At 47.2% G+C, this 14,047-nt stretch overlaps 1 protein-coding gene across 50 annotated transcripts in view; it reads left to right on the top strand.

Annotated features, from left to right (window-relative positions):
• Positions 1–2,173: 2,173 nt before the first annotated feature.
• LOC127933003 (serine/arginine-rich splicing factor 1B-like) overlaps positions 2,174–14,047 on the top strand; it is a 41,657-nt gene continuing 29,783 nt past the window's right edge. For 7 of the 50 annotated variants that reach the window (XM_052529127.1, XM_052529128.1, XM_052529119.1 and 4 more), the window contains exon 1: positions 2,174–3,374. Coding sequence is in view for 1 of the 50 variants with exons in the window: in XM_052529161.1 (XP_052385121.1) it covers positions 3,163–3,374 (212 nt within the window). In the remaining 49 variants the exon portion in view is untranslated. The remainder of the gene's footprint in view (positions 3,375–14,047) is intronic. The other 43 variants (XM_052529124.1, XM_052529122.1, XM_052529131.1 and 40 more) reach the window with 17 other exon arrangements.

The following is a 14,047-nucleotide window of genomic DNA, read 5'->3' as shown; positions in this document are numbered from 1 at the left end:
TCGCGCTGCACCATCTAGCAGCCCGATGGGCAAAATTGGGTTTGTCGGCTGCCAGGAGAACGCTACCTGCCCCAATGCATAGTGCCTACTGTACATTTTGGTGGAGGAGGAATAATGGTCTGGGGCTGTTTTTCATGGTTTGGGCCCCTTAGTTCCAGTGAAGGGAACCCTTAATGCGACAGCATACAATTACATTCTAGATGATTCTGTGCTTCCAACTTGGTGGCAACAGTTTGTGGAAGGCCAATTTCTGTTTCAGGGAGTCCACTCGCTGAGGCTTCATCATGGTAACGCACACCTTCCACTCCCTGAGCTGGGGTGTCATGGTAACACATTCCACTCCCTGACCTGGGATGTCATGGTAAAACACATTCCACTCCCTGACCTGGGATGTCATGGTAACACACATTCCACTCCCTGACCTGGGATGTCATGGTAACACACATTCCACTCCCTGACCTGGGATGTCATGGTAACACATTCCACTCCCTGACCTGGGATGTCATGGTAAAACACATTCCACTCCCTGACCTGGGATGTCATGGTAACACACATTCCACTCCCTGACCTGGGATGTCATGGTAACACATTCCACTCCCTGACCTGGGGCGTCATGGTAACACACATTCCACTCCCTGACCTGGGATGTCATGGTAACACATTCCACTCCCTGACCTGGGATGTCATGGTAAAACACATTCCACTCCCTGACCTGGGATGTCATGGTAACACACATTCCACTCCCTGACCTGGGATGTCATGGTAACACACATTCCACTCCCTGACCTGGGATGTCATGGTAACACACATTCCACTCCCTGACCTGGGATGTCATGGTAACACACATTCCACTCCCTGACCTGGGATGTCATGGTAACACACATTCCACTCCCTGAGCTGGGGCGTCATGGTAACACACATTCCACTCCCTGAGCTGGGATGTCATGGTAACACACATTCCACTCCCTGAGCTGGGATGTCATGGTAACACATTCCACTCCCTGAGCTGGGATGTCATGGTAACACACATTCCACTCCCTGAGCTGGGATGTCATGGTAACACATTCCACTCCCTGACCTGGGATGTCATGGTAACACACATTCCACTCCCTGAGCTGGGATGTCATGGTAACACATTCCACTCCCTGACCTGGGATGTCATGGTAAAACACAGATGAACAAACAATATGTTCATTCTCTCTACACTATCTGTATAATGTAAACGATCTGAGACGGAGCTTCCTGTTGATTTAAACAGACGTGATGGGAGTCTTCCTAGCACAGTTACGGTCAGTACTGGTGTGTCTAACATCAACATCGACCAGTCAGGTCCCCTGTGATACATACAACTCAGTATTAAACGTCCATGTCTGGGGACGTCGACGTGGAAACTGGCCACTAGGGGAAACTGAGCGCTGTTATGCTGATAGGGTGCTGTGGACAGTAAAAGAGTGGAAGTACCTGCCTCTGATGCTAAAGGTTGAATATTTGAATGCAGTGTAGAACAGAAATGTTTGTTAAATAAGAACTTGTGTGAACTCTATCCATTCTATTTCTATCTGTAAAGTTCAGAACGATACATGTCACTGAATACAACCAGGTTTTGCAGCAGTCTGAAACCACTGGAGGCAGGGGGAAGTTGCCATCACCACGGTGATGTTGAATGTTCATGTTTTTACTTACACGTCTCTTGCACTAATAACAGGGTTTGGATTGTTTTTAATGTATTTATGTTTGGAAAGACGCTTCACTAAAAGCCAATTTATGAATCATCCGAAAGTGTGGTCGGAGGCGCAATATAGATTGTATGAAGCAATTGCGGAGCCTCCGGTGGCCAAATTGAGCTCCGCACCACATTACCGTGCGCATCAAAATTCGTAACAATCATTGACGTGATTAGTTAACAGGTGAGGGCGGGAGGTCCTGTATAAACACAAACTCACTTTCTTCACAACAGCTCTGCAAAAAAAGTATATTTGCTCTGACTTCTGCAGAGGCCGCATCTTAGTAAATTATTCTTGCTTGAACTGTAGCTAAGATTATATTCGGTTGTGGTCGTTGCAAAATAACTATTTTGGATGCAGCAGTTGTTTGCTCGAATGCTAACGCTCACTGATACTGTATAGGGTGTCGAAAACAGTTAGCCAGAGACATTTTACTCGTGTTAAGTATGACGCAGTTGATTTGCGATGACACAAACATATTAAGCAGGACTTAATATAAAATGTGTAAAATGCACTCATAAGCAACATGCAAATAGAGGCTTTCTTTTTGCTGCCGTTCTATAAGAATCCCCCCTTGTTCTGCCACCAATTTCCTCCAAAAGAGAATGACGTGGCCAAAGTAAGGGTTGTTACAGAGCATTTCATATGCAGCAGCTGTGAAAAGCGTTGAGGATTTGAATGGTGCACCAGAGGAGTCGAGTCCGAGGTAGTTGATAAGCCTACATACACTGCAGGATGCAGGGATTGCCTTTCACCAGCAGGATCCTGCCATTTTAAAGGTTAAGAAGGTGGACGTTGTGGCATTTATAGCTGTGGTAATTAATGACACTGCCAAGGTGGACAGAAGGTCCAGGAAGATAGAAATCCTAGTGATCGCTGCTGAGCGGTTCCGTGCGCTGAAAGATTTCATAGTAAAGGAGTTACATGGAATATTGGCAAAAGCAGTCCCATCCTCTCAGGTCCTAGAGCCTGTGGGAGTTGTGTTTGTTCTGGCAATGTACCATTTTATTAGGGCGGATGAAGTTAGTATCACTTACGTATGGATAAAAAAAACAGGGTTTCAAACCGTCCAGTTGATTGCGACAATAGACCGTTTTGTGTGCAGTCCAACCATAAACTCCAAAGAAGAAGCAGCCAACTTGGGCGCATCGCCCTCCTGCGGCAATGTTTGCAAACACAGAAAGGAGTCTTATCAGTCCGCGCAGGTTCCTCACGCGAGATCTCGGCGCCATTTTGAGAAGTCAGCGAGAGTTGCCGGAATATTTCTAAATTAGCTTGCTAACTCTGTGTGCGCCGTTCACGATTGATTTAGATAATAGATAGCTTGATATTTATACAGCCATTTCTTATATACAGCTTGATATTTATACAGCCATTTCTTATATACAGTTACACGGCTTTTCTTCAGTTAGCTAGCTAGGTAAGTAGTAATCTTCGGATGTCGGGGGATAATATGTCGGGCGGCGGGAGCGTGGTTCGTGGCCCAGCGGGAAACAACGACTGTCGGATCTACGTGGGTAACCTGCCGCCTGATATTCGCACTAAAGACGTGGAGGACGTGTTCTACAAGTACGGAGCGATCCGGGATATCGACTTGAAGAACCGGAGAGGAGGACCGCCGTTCGCTTTCGTGGAATTCGAGGACCCCAGGTAGCTAGGCAACGACGCTAACGTCAGCCGCTTTTACAACTAACAGCTCTGCGGCAGGTTGCCTCGTCGTTAAGTGTTGGGCCAGTAACCGGGAAGGTTAGTTCATTATGTGGGTCGCTAAATGACTTAATATATATAATAATATAATATATGCCATTTAGCTGACGCTTTTATCCAAAGCGACTTACAGTCATGTGTGCATACATTCTACGTATGGGTGGTCCCGGGAATCGAACCCACTACCCTGGCGTTACAAGCGCCATGCTCTACCAACTGAGCTACAGAAGGACTTGATATGTCAAAGTAAACGGCTCTAGTTTAGCTTCCTCCCACAACAAGGGGTTCTGTATCAGCCCCATGCAATACACATACTGTCTGTTGGGACACTGGGCCGACAGAAAATGACCACACTACTATATCCGATTAAACTCAATGTTTTATGATGGTAAATCGTTGAGTTTAGTCTGCTGGTATCGGCCAAATGTCCCAGTAGAATCCCATGTTACGGGACGAAACTAGAACAGCCCCAGAAAGATTTTGGTGCTTTAGCAATATAGCTACCTCGTGTTGTGTTAGACTGAGGTTAACTGGCAATACGCGGGGAACCATCCGGTTAATGTTCAATAGCAGAGGGGTCGTGGACCTTTGGGAGGCGGTGAAACAAGTTTAACTTTAACCCTTTATTCAAATCGCCAGCAGATACCGCTGGGCGATGACCAATCACATTGAGTGGTCCATGACGAATTTGGCAGCATGGGACCCAGTAGTGTAGCTTTATCATAATAATAATAATAATATTTGCCATTTAAAACGCTTTTATCCAAAGCGACTTACAGTCATGTGTGCATACATTCTACGTATGGGTGGTCCATCAGCAATCGAACCCACTACCCTGGCCAACCATATTTCCCATAAAATTAAAATAATTTTGTTGGTATGGCTGTGCAGCACGTGGACGGAGGTCAGAAATTAACCCGTGTAAATCCATCAGCACCTAAATGGCATATATTATATTAAATTATTATAAAAAACCACCCTATTTTATCTGCAAATAATAGGCAATAGCCTGTATTATAAAACATAAATATAAAGATCAATCTCTTGACAGAAACCCAGCTAATGACCCAGTACATGTTCCCTGATGTTATGCATGGAGGCAAAACTGACATACCGGTATTTCAAACAACTTACCTCCCCAGAGGCCCTGATAGCAAAAACACCAGCAAATCAATGAAGTGGAGCATTCAAACAGATTGCTTAGATGGCAGCATGCCTTTAAACAGTATATGATGTGTATGTGCTTAGTATTATTCTTAAAGCCTAGTTAAATGTATTGGCTATGATGACAATGAAATGGCTCAGCAGCCCTGCACCAGAACATGGTTTCCAAAGACCGATCCAGCATAGTCGTAGATTGACAAGAAATGTACATTCATCTCAATAAAGCTTGATTCATATAGGCTGTCTGGGTAGCATGTCCTGTAAAAATAAAATCCAGCTTAATCACTCATTTGATTGGTATTCAACGGGCCTTCCGCTCTATAATAATAATAATAATAATAATATATGCCATTTAGCTGACGCATTTTATCCAAAGCGACTTACAGTCTTGTGTGCATACATTCTACGTATGGGTGGTCCCAGGAATCGAACCCACTATCCTGGCGACATTTACAAGCGCCATGCTCTACCAACTGAGCCACAGAAGGACCACATGGTCCTGATGTTTTCAATGGACAGAATGGCCAAACCACTCAGTCTCTCCTGTCCCATGCTGCTCCTCAGGTATTTCTTTTTCCATTATTTTACCAGGTAAGTTGACTGAGAACACATTCTCATTTACAGCTACGACCTGGGGAATAGTTACAGGAGAGAGGAGGGGGATGAATGAGCCAATTGTAAACTGGGGTGGCACCTAAGGTGGCAGAACGCAGTGCTCGGCTTGGGGTGTAGGGTTTGAGCATAGCCTGATGGTAGAGAGGGGCAGTTTTTCTTGCTGTTCCGTAGGTAAGCACCATGGTCCTGTAGTGGATGAGAGCTTTGAATGGAAGCCAGCGGAATGTGCAGAGGAGTGGGGTGACATGAGAACTTAAAGTTTGAAAACCAGCGTGCTGCAGCATTGTGGATAAGTTTGATGTAGGGAAGCTTGCTGATATACAGTGCCTTGCAAAAGTATTTAATTTTTTTCTTTCTTCATTTAACCAGGTAGGCCAGTTGAGAACGAGTTCTCATTTACAACTGTGACCTGGCCAAGATAAAACAAAGCAGTGCACAAGAACACAGAGTTTGCACATAAACAAATGTACAGTCAATAACACAATAGAAAATAAAAATATAAAAAAATCTGTGTTCAGTGTGTGCAAATGTAGAAGAGTAGGGAGGTATGGCAATAAATAGGCCATAGAGGCAAAATAATTACAATTTATCATTTATACTGGAGTGATAGATGTGCAGATGATGATGTGCAGATACTGAGGTGCAAGAGGGTAAGTAATAATATGGGGATGAGGTAGTTGGGTGTGCTATTTACAGATTGTCTGTGTACAGGTACGGTAAGCTGCTCAGACAGCTGATGCTTAAGGTTAGAGAGGAGATATAAGACTCCAGCTTCAGAGATTTTCACCTGTATCCTCGTTCCAGTCATTGGTATTCACCCCCTTGTCGTTTTTCCTATTTGTTGCATTACAATCATTCATTTAAATGGGTTTTTATTTGGATTTCATGTAATGGACATACACAAAATAGTCCAAATTGGTCAAGGGATATGAAAAAAATATATTATATTATAACTGGAAAAGTGGTGCGTGTATATGTATTCACCCCCTTTACTATGAAGCCCCTAAATAAGATCTGGTGTAACCAATTACCTTCAGAAGTCACATTATTAGTTAAAGTCCACCTGTCTGCAATCTAAGTGTCACATGATCTGTCACATGATCTCAGTATATATTTAGGACATTTAGAAATATCCAGTTATCCTTTATGCTGCCCAGGACATTTAGAAATATCCAGCTATCCTCTATGCTGCCCAGGACATTTAGAAATATCCAGCTATCCTCTATGCTGCCCAGGACATTTAGAAATATCCAGCTATCGCAGCTTTTGCCCAGGACATTTAGAAATATCCAGTTATCCTCTATGCTGGCCAGGACATTTAGAAATATCCAGCTATCCTCTATAGAAAACCCAGGATTTTTATGTTAAGCTCAGCTGTTGATGTGCCAGCAGTCTCCAGAAATCCCCCAAACGATTCTGTGATGGTCAGATCTGTGGCGACATTATTTGCATCCCTTATCACTCTCACATGCGATACACTCGGCTGAACTGGTCTACTTTGGATACGTCTGGTGTCCATAATAATAGAACAAAATGGGGCTTCCTGCATCTCCCTGAATGTCACACTTCACTCGCTCGGCTACGATATAAATCAGCTCATTTTGGATTTGAGGACTAACGGATCCTGCGGGTCGTTCTAAAAGTTCTTTCAGAACTGGGTCATAAAATGACAGCAGTTCAATTATACTGACAATATTCTCACTGTTGACCTGCCCCGGCTTTTCACAGTGCTCTCTGAACACCAAATTACATGATGCAAGTGTGAAAGTTACATTAACTATGCGCTCCAACACCTGTTGCCAGGGATTTTCTGCATTACGCACGCCTCTCCATTTCTGAGTCAATAGTGACATTGAGCTTCCATTGCTCATATACCAAACAGGCACCCATGTGAATCTGGGATGTCTCATGACATGCTATTTTGGATATTAGATGGCGCCAATCTCTCACCCCATTCACCCACTCATCAGAGAAGAAAGGATCTCCAAACAGCCAGTAAGGATCACAATACGCGCAATCAAGCTTGTCTGAATAACAGCCATGTACGTGGTAATTAGATTCCAGCCTTTCGTCATGGGAATGGGCCAGTAGGCTTACACGAGCCTAATGCAATAACGTGCCTTTTAACATCCACATTTGTTGCATAATGCCCCCTGTCAGTTGGATAGGTAAAAGGCCGTCGGTCCCACTTCCACCTGTTTCTTCAGATTTTACATCAGTAATTTTCTATTCTCGGTCCCTGCTCCTCTTCCTCCCCACCCGGTCCCGGGATGTCTAGCTCTGACTTGTGCTCAAAACGATGACAGATACCTGACAGCCTGTATCCTCCTTTGCACAATGAATTCCAGAATGCATTTTTATTATCTTAACATGGTATTGAAACTATGATTTATTTAGCAAATTACTTTGATTTATTGTCATCAATACACTAAAATATCATGCTGACTTATGTAGTGACAGAAAAAACATTTTGTTGGTGAAACCATCAGTGGGATCATTTATCATATAGCCTAGGTTAAATAAATACTTTCTGGTCAACTCGTAGATGTGATTGACCCGCGTCAACAATTAATACTTGGACATGGTGGGGCGGTATTCAAATGACATAGGGGACCCGCGTCAACAATTAATACTTGGGCAAGGTGGGGCGGTATTCAAATGACATAGGGGACCCGCGTCAACAATTAATACTTGGGCATGGTGGGGCGGTATTCAAATGACATAGGGGACCCGCGTCAACAATTAATACTTGGGCATGGTGGGGCGGTATTCAAATGACATAGGGGACCCGCGTCAACAATTAATACTTGGGCATGGTGGGGCGGTATTCAAATGACATAGGGGACCCGCGTCAACAATTAATACTTGGGCATGGTGGGGCGGTATTCAAATGACGTAGGGGACCCGCGTCAACAATTAATACTTGGGCAAGGTGGGGCGGTATTCAAATGACATAGGGGACCCGCGGCTCCACAGATCCGGACCCATGTGCGTCGCGAGCCCTGGTGTGGGAGCACCTGCTGAAGCTACGCCACTGATTGGATCCAAGGCTCGATACTTTATTCAGCAAAGATGTCCGGCAACAATACTGGGATGGAAGCAAATGTAAGTAATTATAACGTCATACCGATCATGCAAAAAATTTACAGTTGAGAGGAATATGTTAATGTAGAGACAAATTATTATGCATGTTTCTTGGTCATTAAGTAAATTGACAAAAATCGCCATTTTAAAAAGCTAGCTGATTAGCTAACATTAGCCAGCTAGCTTGGTAGCTTTAACGCTGGGCGATAACCAACCACAGTGGTTGTAGGGGTCCTGCTAGAATGTATTCCGTTCTGTTAAAAATATCAAGTTTAGTTTCATCAATCAACATTACGTTATTTCAATGTGTGTCCATCGCTAGCTTTAACAAGAGCAATGGATGAGAAATGGATTATTGCTGTGCTGGGGTTCCCAGAACTCTGGTGGCACCCTTTTTATCTGTAGAGACACAAACAGAGTGCAGTGTGGAGGAATGTGGCAGAAGTCATTGGTGTCCCTGGTGGGTTTCATAAAATATCATAATGTTTATGTCAATATTAAATATAATGTCAATATTAGCTAGCTGTCGAGCTAGATGGCTGGCAAGCTAACTAGCTATAAACTTCAGCTAGCATAGCCAGTATTAAATTGTGTACAACACCGGTCAAGGAAAGAAACGAGTTGAGGAGTGGGGCAGGAGCAGTACAACACCGGTCATGGAAAGAAACGAGTTGAGGAGTGGGGCAGGAGCAGTACAACACCGGTCATGGAAAGAAACGAGTTGAGGAGTGGGGCAGGAGCAGTACAACCCCGGTCAAGGAAAGAAACGAGTTGAGGAGTGGGGCAGGAGCAGTACAACACCGGTCATGGAAAGAAACGAGTTGAGGAGTGGGGCAGGAGCAGTACAACACCGGTCATGGAAAGAAACGAGTTGAGGAGTGGGGCAGGAGCAGTACAACACCGGTCAAGGAAAGAAACGAGTTGAGGAGTGGGGCAGGAGCAGTACACACCGGTCATGGAAAGAAACGAGTTGAGGAGTGGGGCAGGAGCAGTACAACACCGGTCATGGCGCTTCATGGCTGTCATGAGTTTCCTCAACCCCTTTTTGAGTCCCGCCACACCACGTCCATCATGACTGAAGGGGTAAGGGAGCAACTGACAGCCATGGAGCTCCAGGCGAAGGACGGAGAGAAGTAGCAGCAGCAGCAGGAGGAGGAGGAGTAGCAGCAGGAGGAGGAGTAGCAGCAGGAGGAAAGCAGCAGCAGCAGGAGGAGGAGGAGGAGGAGTAGCAGCAGCAGGAGGAGGAGGAGAAGTAGCAGCAGGAGGAGGAGGAGCAGTAGCAGCAGCAGCAGGAGGAGGAGGAGGAGCAGCAGCAGCAGGAGGAGGAGGAGGAGGAGTAGTAGCAGCAGGAGGAGGAGGAGTAGTAGCAGGAGGAGGAGCAGCAGGAGGAGGAGGAGTAGCAGCAGGAGGAGGAGGAGTAGTAGCAGCAGGAGGAGGAGGAGTAGCAGCAGGAGGAGGAGGAGTAGCAGCAGGAGGAGGAGGAGTAGCAGCAGCAGCAGGAGGAGGAGGAGGAGTAGTAGCAGCAGGAGGAGGAGGAGTAGTAGCAGCAGGAGGAGGAGGAGGAGTAGCAGCAGCAGCAGGAGGAGGAGGAGCAGCAGCAGTGGCAAGAAGAGGAGGAGGAGTAGCAGCAGCGGCAGGAAGAGGAGGAGGAGCAGCGGCAGGAAGAGGAGGAGGAGGAGGAGGAGCAGTGGCAGGAAGAAGAGGAGGAGTAGCAGCAGCGGCAGGAAGAGGAGGAGGAGCAACTGACAGCCATGGAGCTCCAGGCGAAGGACGGAGAGAAGTAGCAGCAGGAGGAGGAGTAGTAGCAGCAGCAGGAGGAGTAGTAGCAGCAGGAGGAGGAGTAGCAGCAGCAGCAGGAGGAGGAGCAGCAGCAGTGGCAAGAAGAGGAGGAGGAGTAGCAGCAGCGGGGAGGAGGAGGAGCAGCGGCAGGAAGAGGAGGAGGAGCAGTGGCAGGAAGAGAGGAGGAGTAGCAGCAGCGGCAGGAAGAGGAGGAGGAGGAGGAGCAGCGGCAGGAAGAGGAGGAGGAGGAGCGGCAGGAAGAGGAGGAGGAGGAGCGGCAGGAGGAGGAGTAGCAGCAGCGGCAGGAGGAGGAGCGGCAGGAAGAGGAGGAGGAGGAGTAGCAGCAGCGGCAGGAGGAGGAGGAGGAGCGGCAGGAGGAGGAGGAGTAGCAGCAGCGGCAGGAAGAGGAGTAGCAGCAGCGGCAGGAAGAGGAGGAGGAGCAGCAGCGGCAGGAAGAGGAGGAGCGGCAGGAAGAGGAGGAGTAGCAGCAGCGGCAGGAAGAGGAGGAGGAGGAGCAGCAGGAAGAGGAGGAGGAGGAGCAGCAGCAGTGGCAAGAAGGAGGAGGAGGAGGAGTAGCAGCAGCGGCAGGAAGAGGTGGAGGAGCAGCGGCAGGAAGAGGAGGAGGAGCAGCGGCAGGAAGAAGAGGAGGAGTAGCAGCAGCGGCAGGAAGAGGAGGAGGAGGAGGAGGAGGAGGAGGAGTAGCAGGAAGAGGAGGAGGAGGAGTAGCAGCAGCGGCAGGAAGAGGAGGAGTAGGAGCGGCAGGAGGAGGAGTAGTAGCAGCAGCGGCAGGAAGAGGAGTAGCAGCAGCGGCAGGAAGAGGAGCAGCAGCAGCGGCAGGAAGAGGAGGAGGAGGAGGAGCAGCAGCGGCAGGAAGGAGGAGCGGCAGGAAGAGGAGGAGTAGCAGCAGCGGCAGGAAGAGGAGGAGGAGGAGCGGCAGGAGAGGAGGAGGAGTAGCAGCAGCGGCAGGAAGAGGAGAAGCCTCAGCATCAGAGAGACGATAGTGATGGAAGTGGTCAACCACAAGCAACTCAGTGCTCCCTCCCAGTGCTGAGCCACAAGCCTCTGTAAAGAAACCAATGACTCTTTTTGAGAAGAGCTTGTAGTAGCAAGTAAGGCATCAGATGGTCCACCGTCACCACCACCCACCCAGGCCCGTCTGGATGAGGACAAGCTTTAAAAAAAAAATGTTTTAAACGTACTCCCATCCATGAAAAAGCGTGACCATTGTCAGGTTCCACACCCATAGAATGTTTGCTGAGGGTAATGGTTACAGAATCAATGTTAGTTTAGAGCCTTTTGTTGTACATAGTGTTGTCTATGGCACAAGTTGTTTCAGGGAACAGCACCCTCCTTGGAGAAGTAGGAGGTGAAGGTGTCCCGAAAACGGATGGTCTCCCGGGCAGCGTTGTTGGCCCTCGAAGGATGGTCTCGGGCAGCGTTGTTGGCCCCGACGGATGGTCTCCGGGCAGCGTTGTTGGCCCCGAAGGATGGTCTCCGGGCAGCGTTGTTGGCCCCGACGGATGGTCTCCGGGCAGCGTTATTTGCCCCGAAGGATGGTCTCCCGGGCAGCGTTGTTGGCCCCCGACGGATGGTCTCCCGGGCAGCGTTGTTGGCCCCCGAAGGATGGTCTCCCGGGCAGCGTTGTTGGCCCCCAACAGCTGGTCTCCCGGGCAGCGTTGTTGGCCCCCGAAGGATGGTCTCCCGGGCAGCGTTGTTGGCCCCCAACAGATGGTCTCCCGGGCAGCGTTGTTGGCCTCATCCTGGCAACATCCTTGATTTGATTTGATTTTGAGCAGCAGACTTTTTCTCTGAAATATAAAATATATCTTGATTTGTTTAACAGGTGTGGAGTTGGTGTGTCCTTGCTTTTGACTGGTACTGTGTGCATGAAATGTACAGTATGGAAAACATGTCTAAGTCAGTGGAATAAACCTTGTAAGTATGGAACCTAGTAATGAATGGATTGGCAAGATTTTGGTACTGTCAACCTTGAAGGTTAGTAGGAAAGTTCATATTTAAACCACTTCAATACAGTGCATTCGGAAAGTTTTCAGACTACTTCTTTTTTAAATGTTTTTCCCACCTTTATTTAACCAGGTTAGCTAGTTGAAAACACCTTTATTTAACCAGGTTAGCTAGTTGAGAACACCTTTATTTAACCAGGTTAGCTAGTTGAGAACACCTTTATTTAACCAGGTTAGCTAGTTGAGAACACCTTTATTTAACCAGGTTAGCTAGTTGAGAACAAGTTCTCATTTGTAACTGCGACCTGGCCAAGATAAAGCATAGCAGTTTGATACAAACAACAGAGTTACACATGGAATAAACAAAACATACAGTCAATAATACAATAGAAAAAAAGAGTGCAAATTAGCTCAAATAAGGGAGTTAAGGCAATAAATAGGCCATGGTGGAAAAGTAATTACAATATGGCAATTAAACACTGGAATGGTAGATGTGCAGAAGATGGATGTGCAAGTGGAGATACTGGGGAGCAAAGGAGCAAAATAAATAAATACAGTATGGGGATGGGGTAGATAGATGGGCTGTTTACAGATGGGCTATGAACAGGTGCAGTGATCTGTGAGCTGCTCTGACAGCTGGTTCTTAAAGATAGTGAGGGAGATGGGAATCTCCAGCTTCAGTGATTTTTTTTTTTTTTTTTTTTTGCAGTTCGTTCCAGTCAATGGCAGCAGAGAACTGGAAGGAAAGGCGACCAAAGGAGGAATTGGTTTTGGGGTTGACCAGTGAGATATACCTGCTGGAGTGCGTGCTACGAGTGCGTGCTGCTATGGTGACCAGTGAGCTGAAATAAGGCGGAGCTTTACCTAGCAGAGACTTGTAGATAACATGTAGCCAGTGGGTTTGGCGACGAGTATGAAGCGAGGGCCAGCCAACGAGAGCGTATAGGTCGCAGTGGTAAGTAGTGTTTGGGGCTTTAGTGGCAAAGCGATTTGCACTGTGATAGACTTCATCCAGTTTGCTGAGTAGAACATCTTAGCCATGTTCTGTTATAATCTCCACCTGGCACAGCCAGAAGAGGACTGGCCACCCCACATAGCCTGGTTCCTCTCTAGGTTTCTTCCTAGGTTTTGGCCTTTCTAGGGAGTTTTTCCTAGCCACCGTGCTTCTACACCTGCATTGCTTGCTGTTTGGGGTTTTAGGCTGGGTTTCTGTACAGCCCTTTGAGATATCAGCTGATGTACGAAGGGCTATATAAATAAATTTGATTTGATTTAGAGTTTTGGAGGCTACTTTATAGATGACATGGCCGAAGTCAAGGATCGGTAGAATAGACAGTTTACGAGGGTATGTTTGGCAGCATGAGTGAAGGAAGCTTTGTTGCGAAATAGGAAGCCGATTCTAGATTTAATTTTGGATTGGAGATGCTTAATGTGAGTCTGGAAGGAGTTCACAGTCTAGCCAGACACCTAGGTATTTGTAGTTATCCACCTATTCTAAGTCAGAGCCGTCCAGAGTAGTGATGCTGGATGGGCGGGCAGGTGCGGGCAATGATCGGTTTATTTGCGTTTAAGAGCGGTTGGAGGCCACGGAAGGAGTGTTGTATGACATTGAAGCTCGTCTGGAGGTTAGTTAACACAGTGTCCAAGGAGGGGCCAGAAGTATACAGAATGGTGGCGTCTGCGTAGAGGTGGATCAGAGAATCACCAGCAGCAAAGCGACATCATTGATGTATACAGAGAAGAGAGTCGGCCCGAGAATTGAACCCTGTGGCACCCCCATAGAGACTGCCAGAGGTCCGACCAACAGGCCCTCCGATTTGACACACAGCTCTATCAGAGAAGTAGTTGGTGAACCAGGCGAGGCAATCATTTGAGAAACCAAGGCTGTTGAGTCTGCCAATAAGAATGTGGTGATTTGACAGAGTCGAAAGCCTTGGCCAGGTTGATGAATACAGCTGCACAGTATTCGGTTATGATACCTTGAGCGTCGCTGAGGTGCACCCATGACCA

This window comes from Oncorhynchus keta, chromosome 11, assembly GCF_023373465.1.
Source record: "Oncorhynchus keta strain PuntledgeMale-10-30-2019 chromosome 11, Oket_V2, whole genome shotgun sequence".
Lineage (NCBI taxonomy): Eukaryota > Metazoa > Chordata > Actinopteri > Salmoniformes > Salmonidae > Oncorhynchus > Oncorhynchus keta.
Note: the sequence above shows the minus strand (reverse complement) of the source record. Positions and strands in the feature narration are given on the sequence as shown.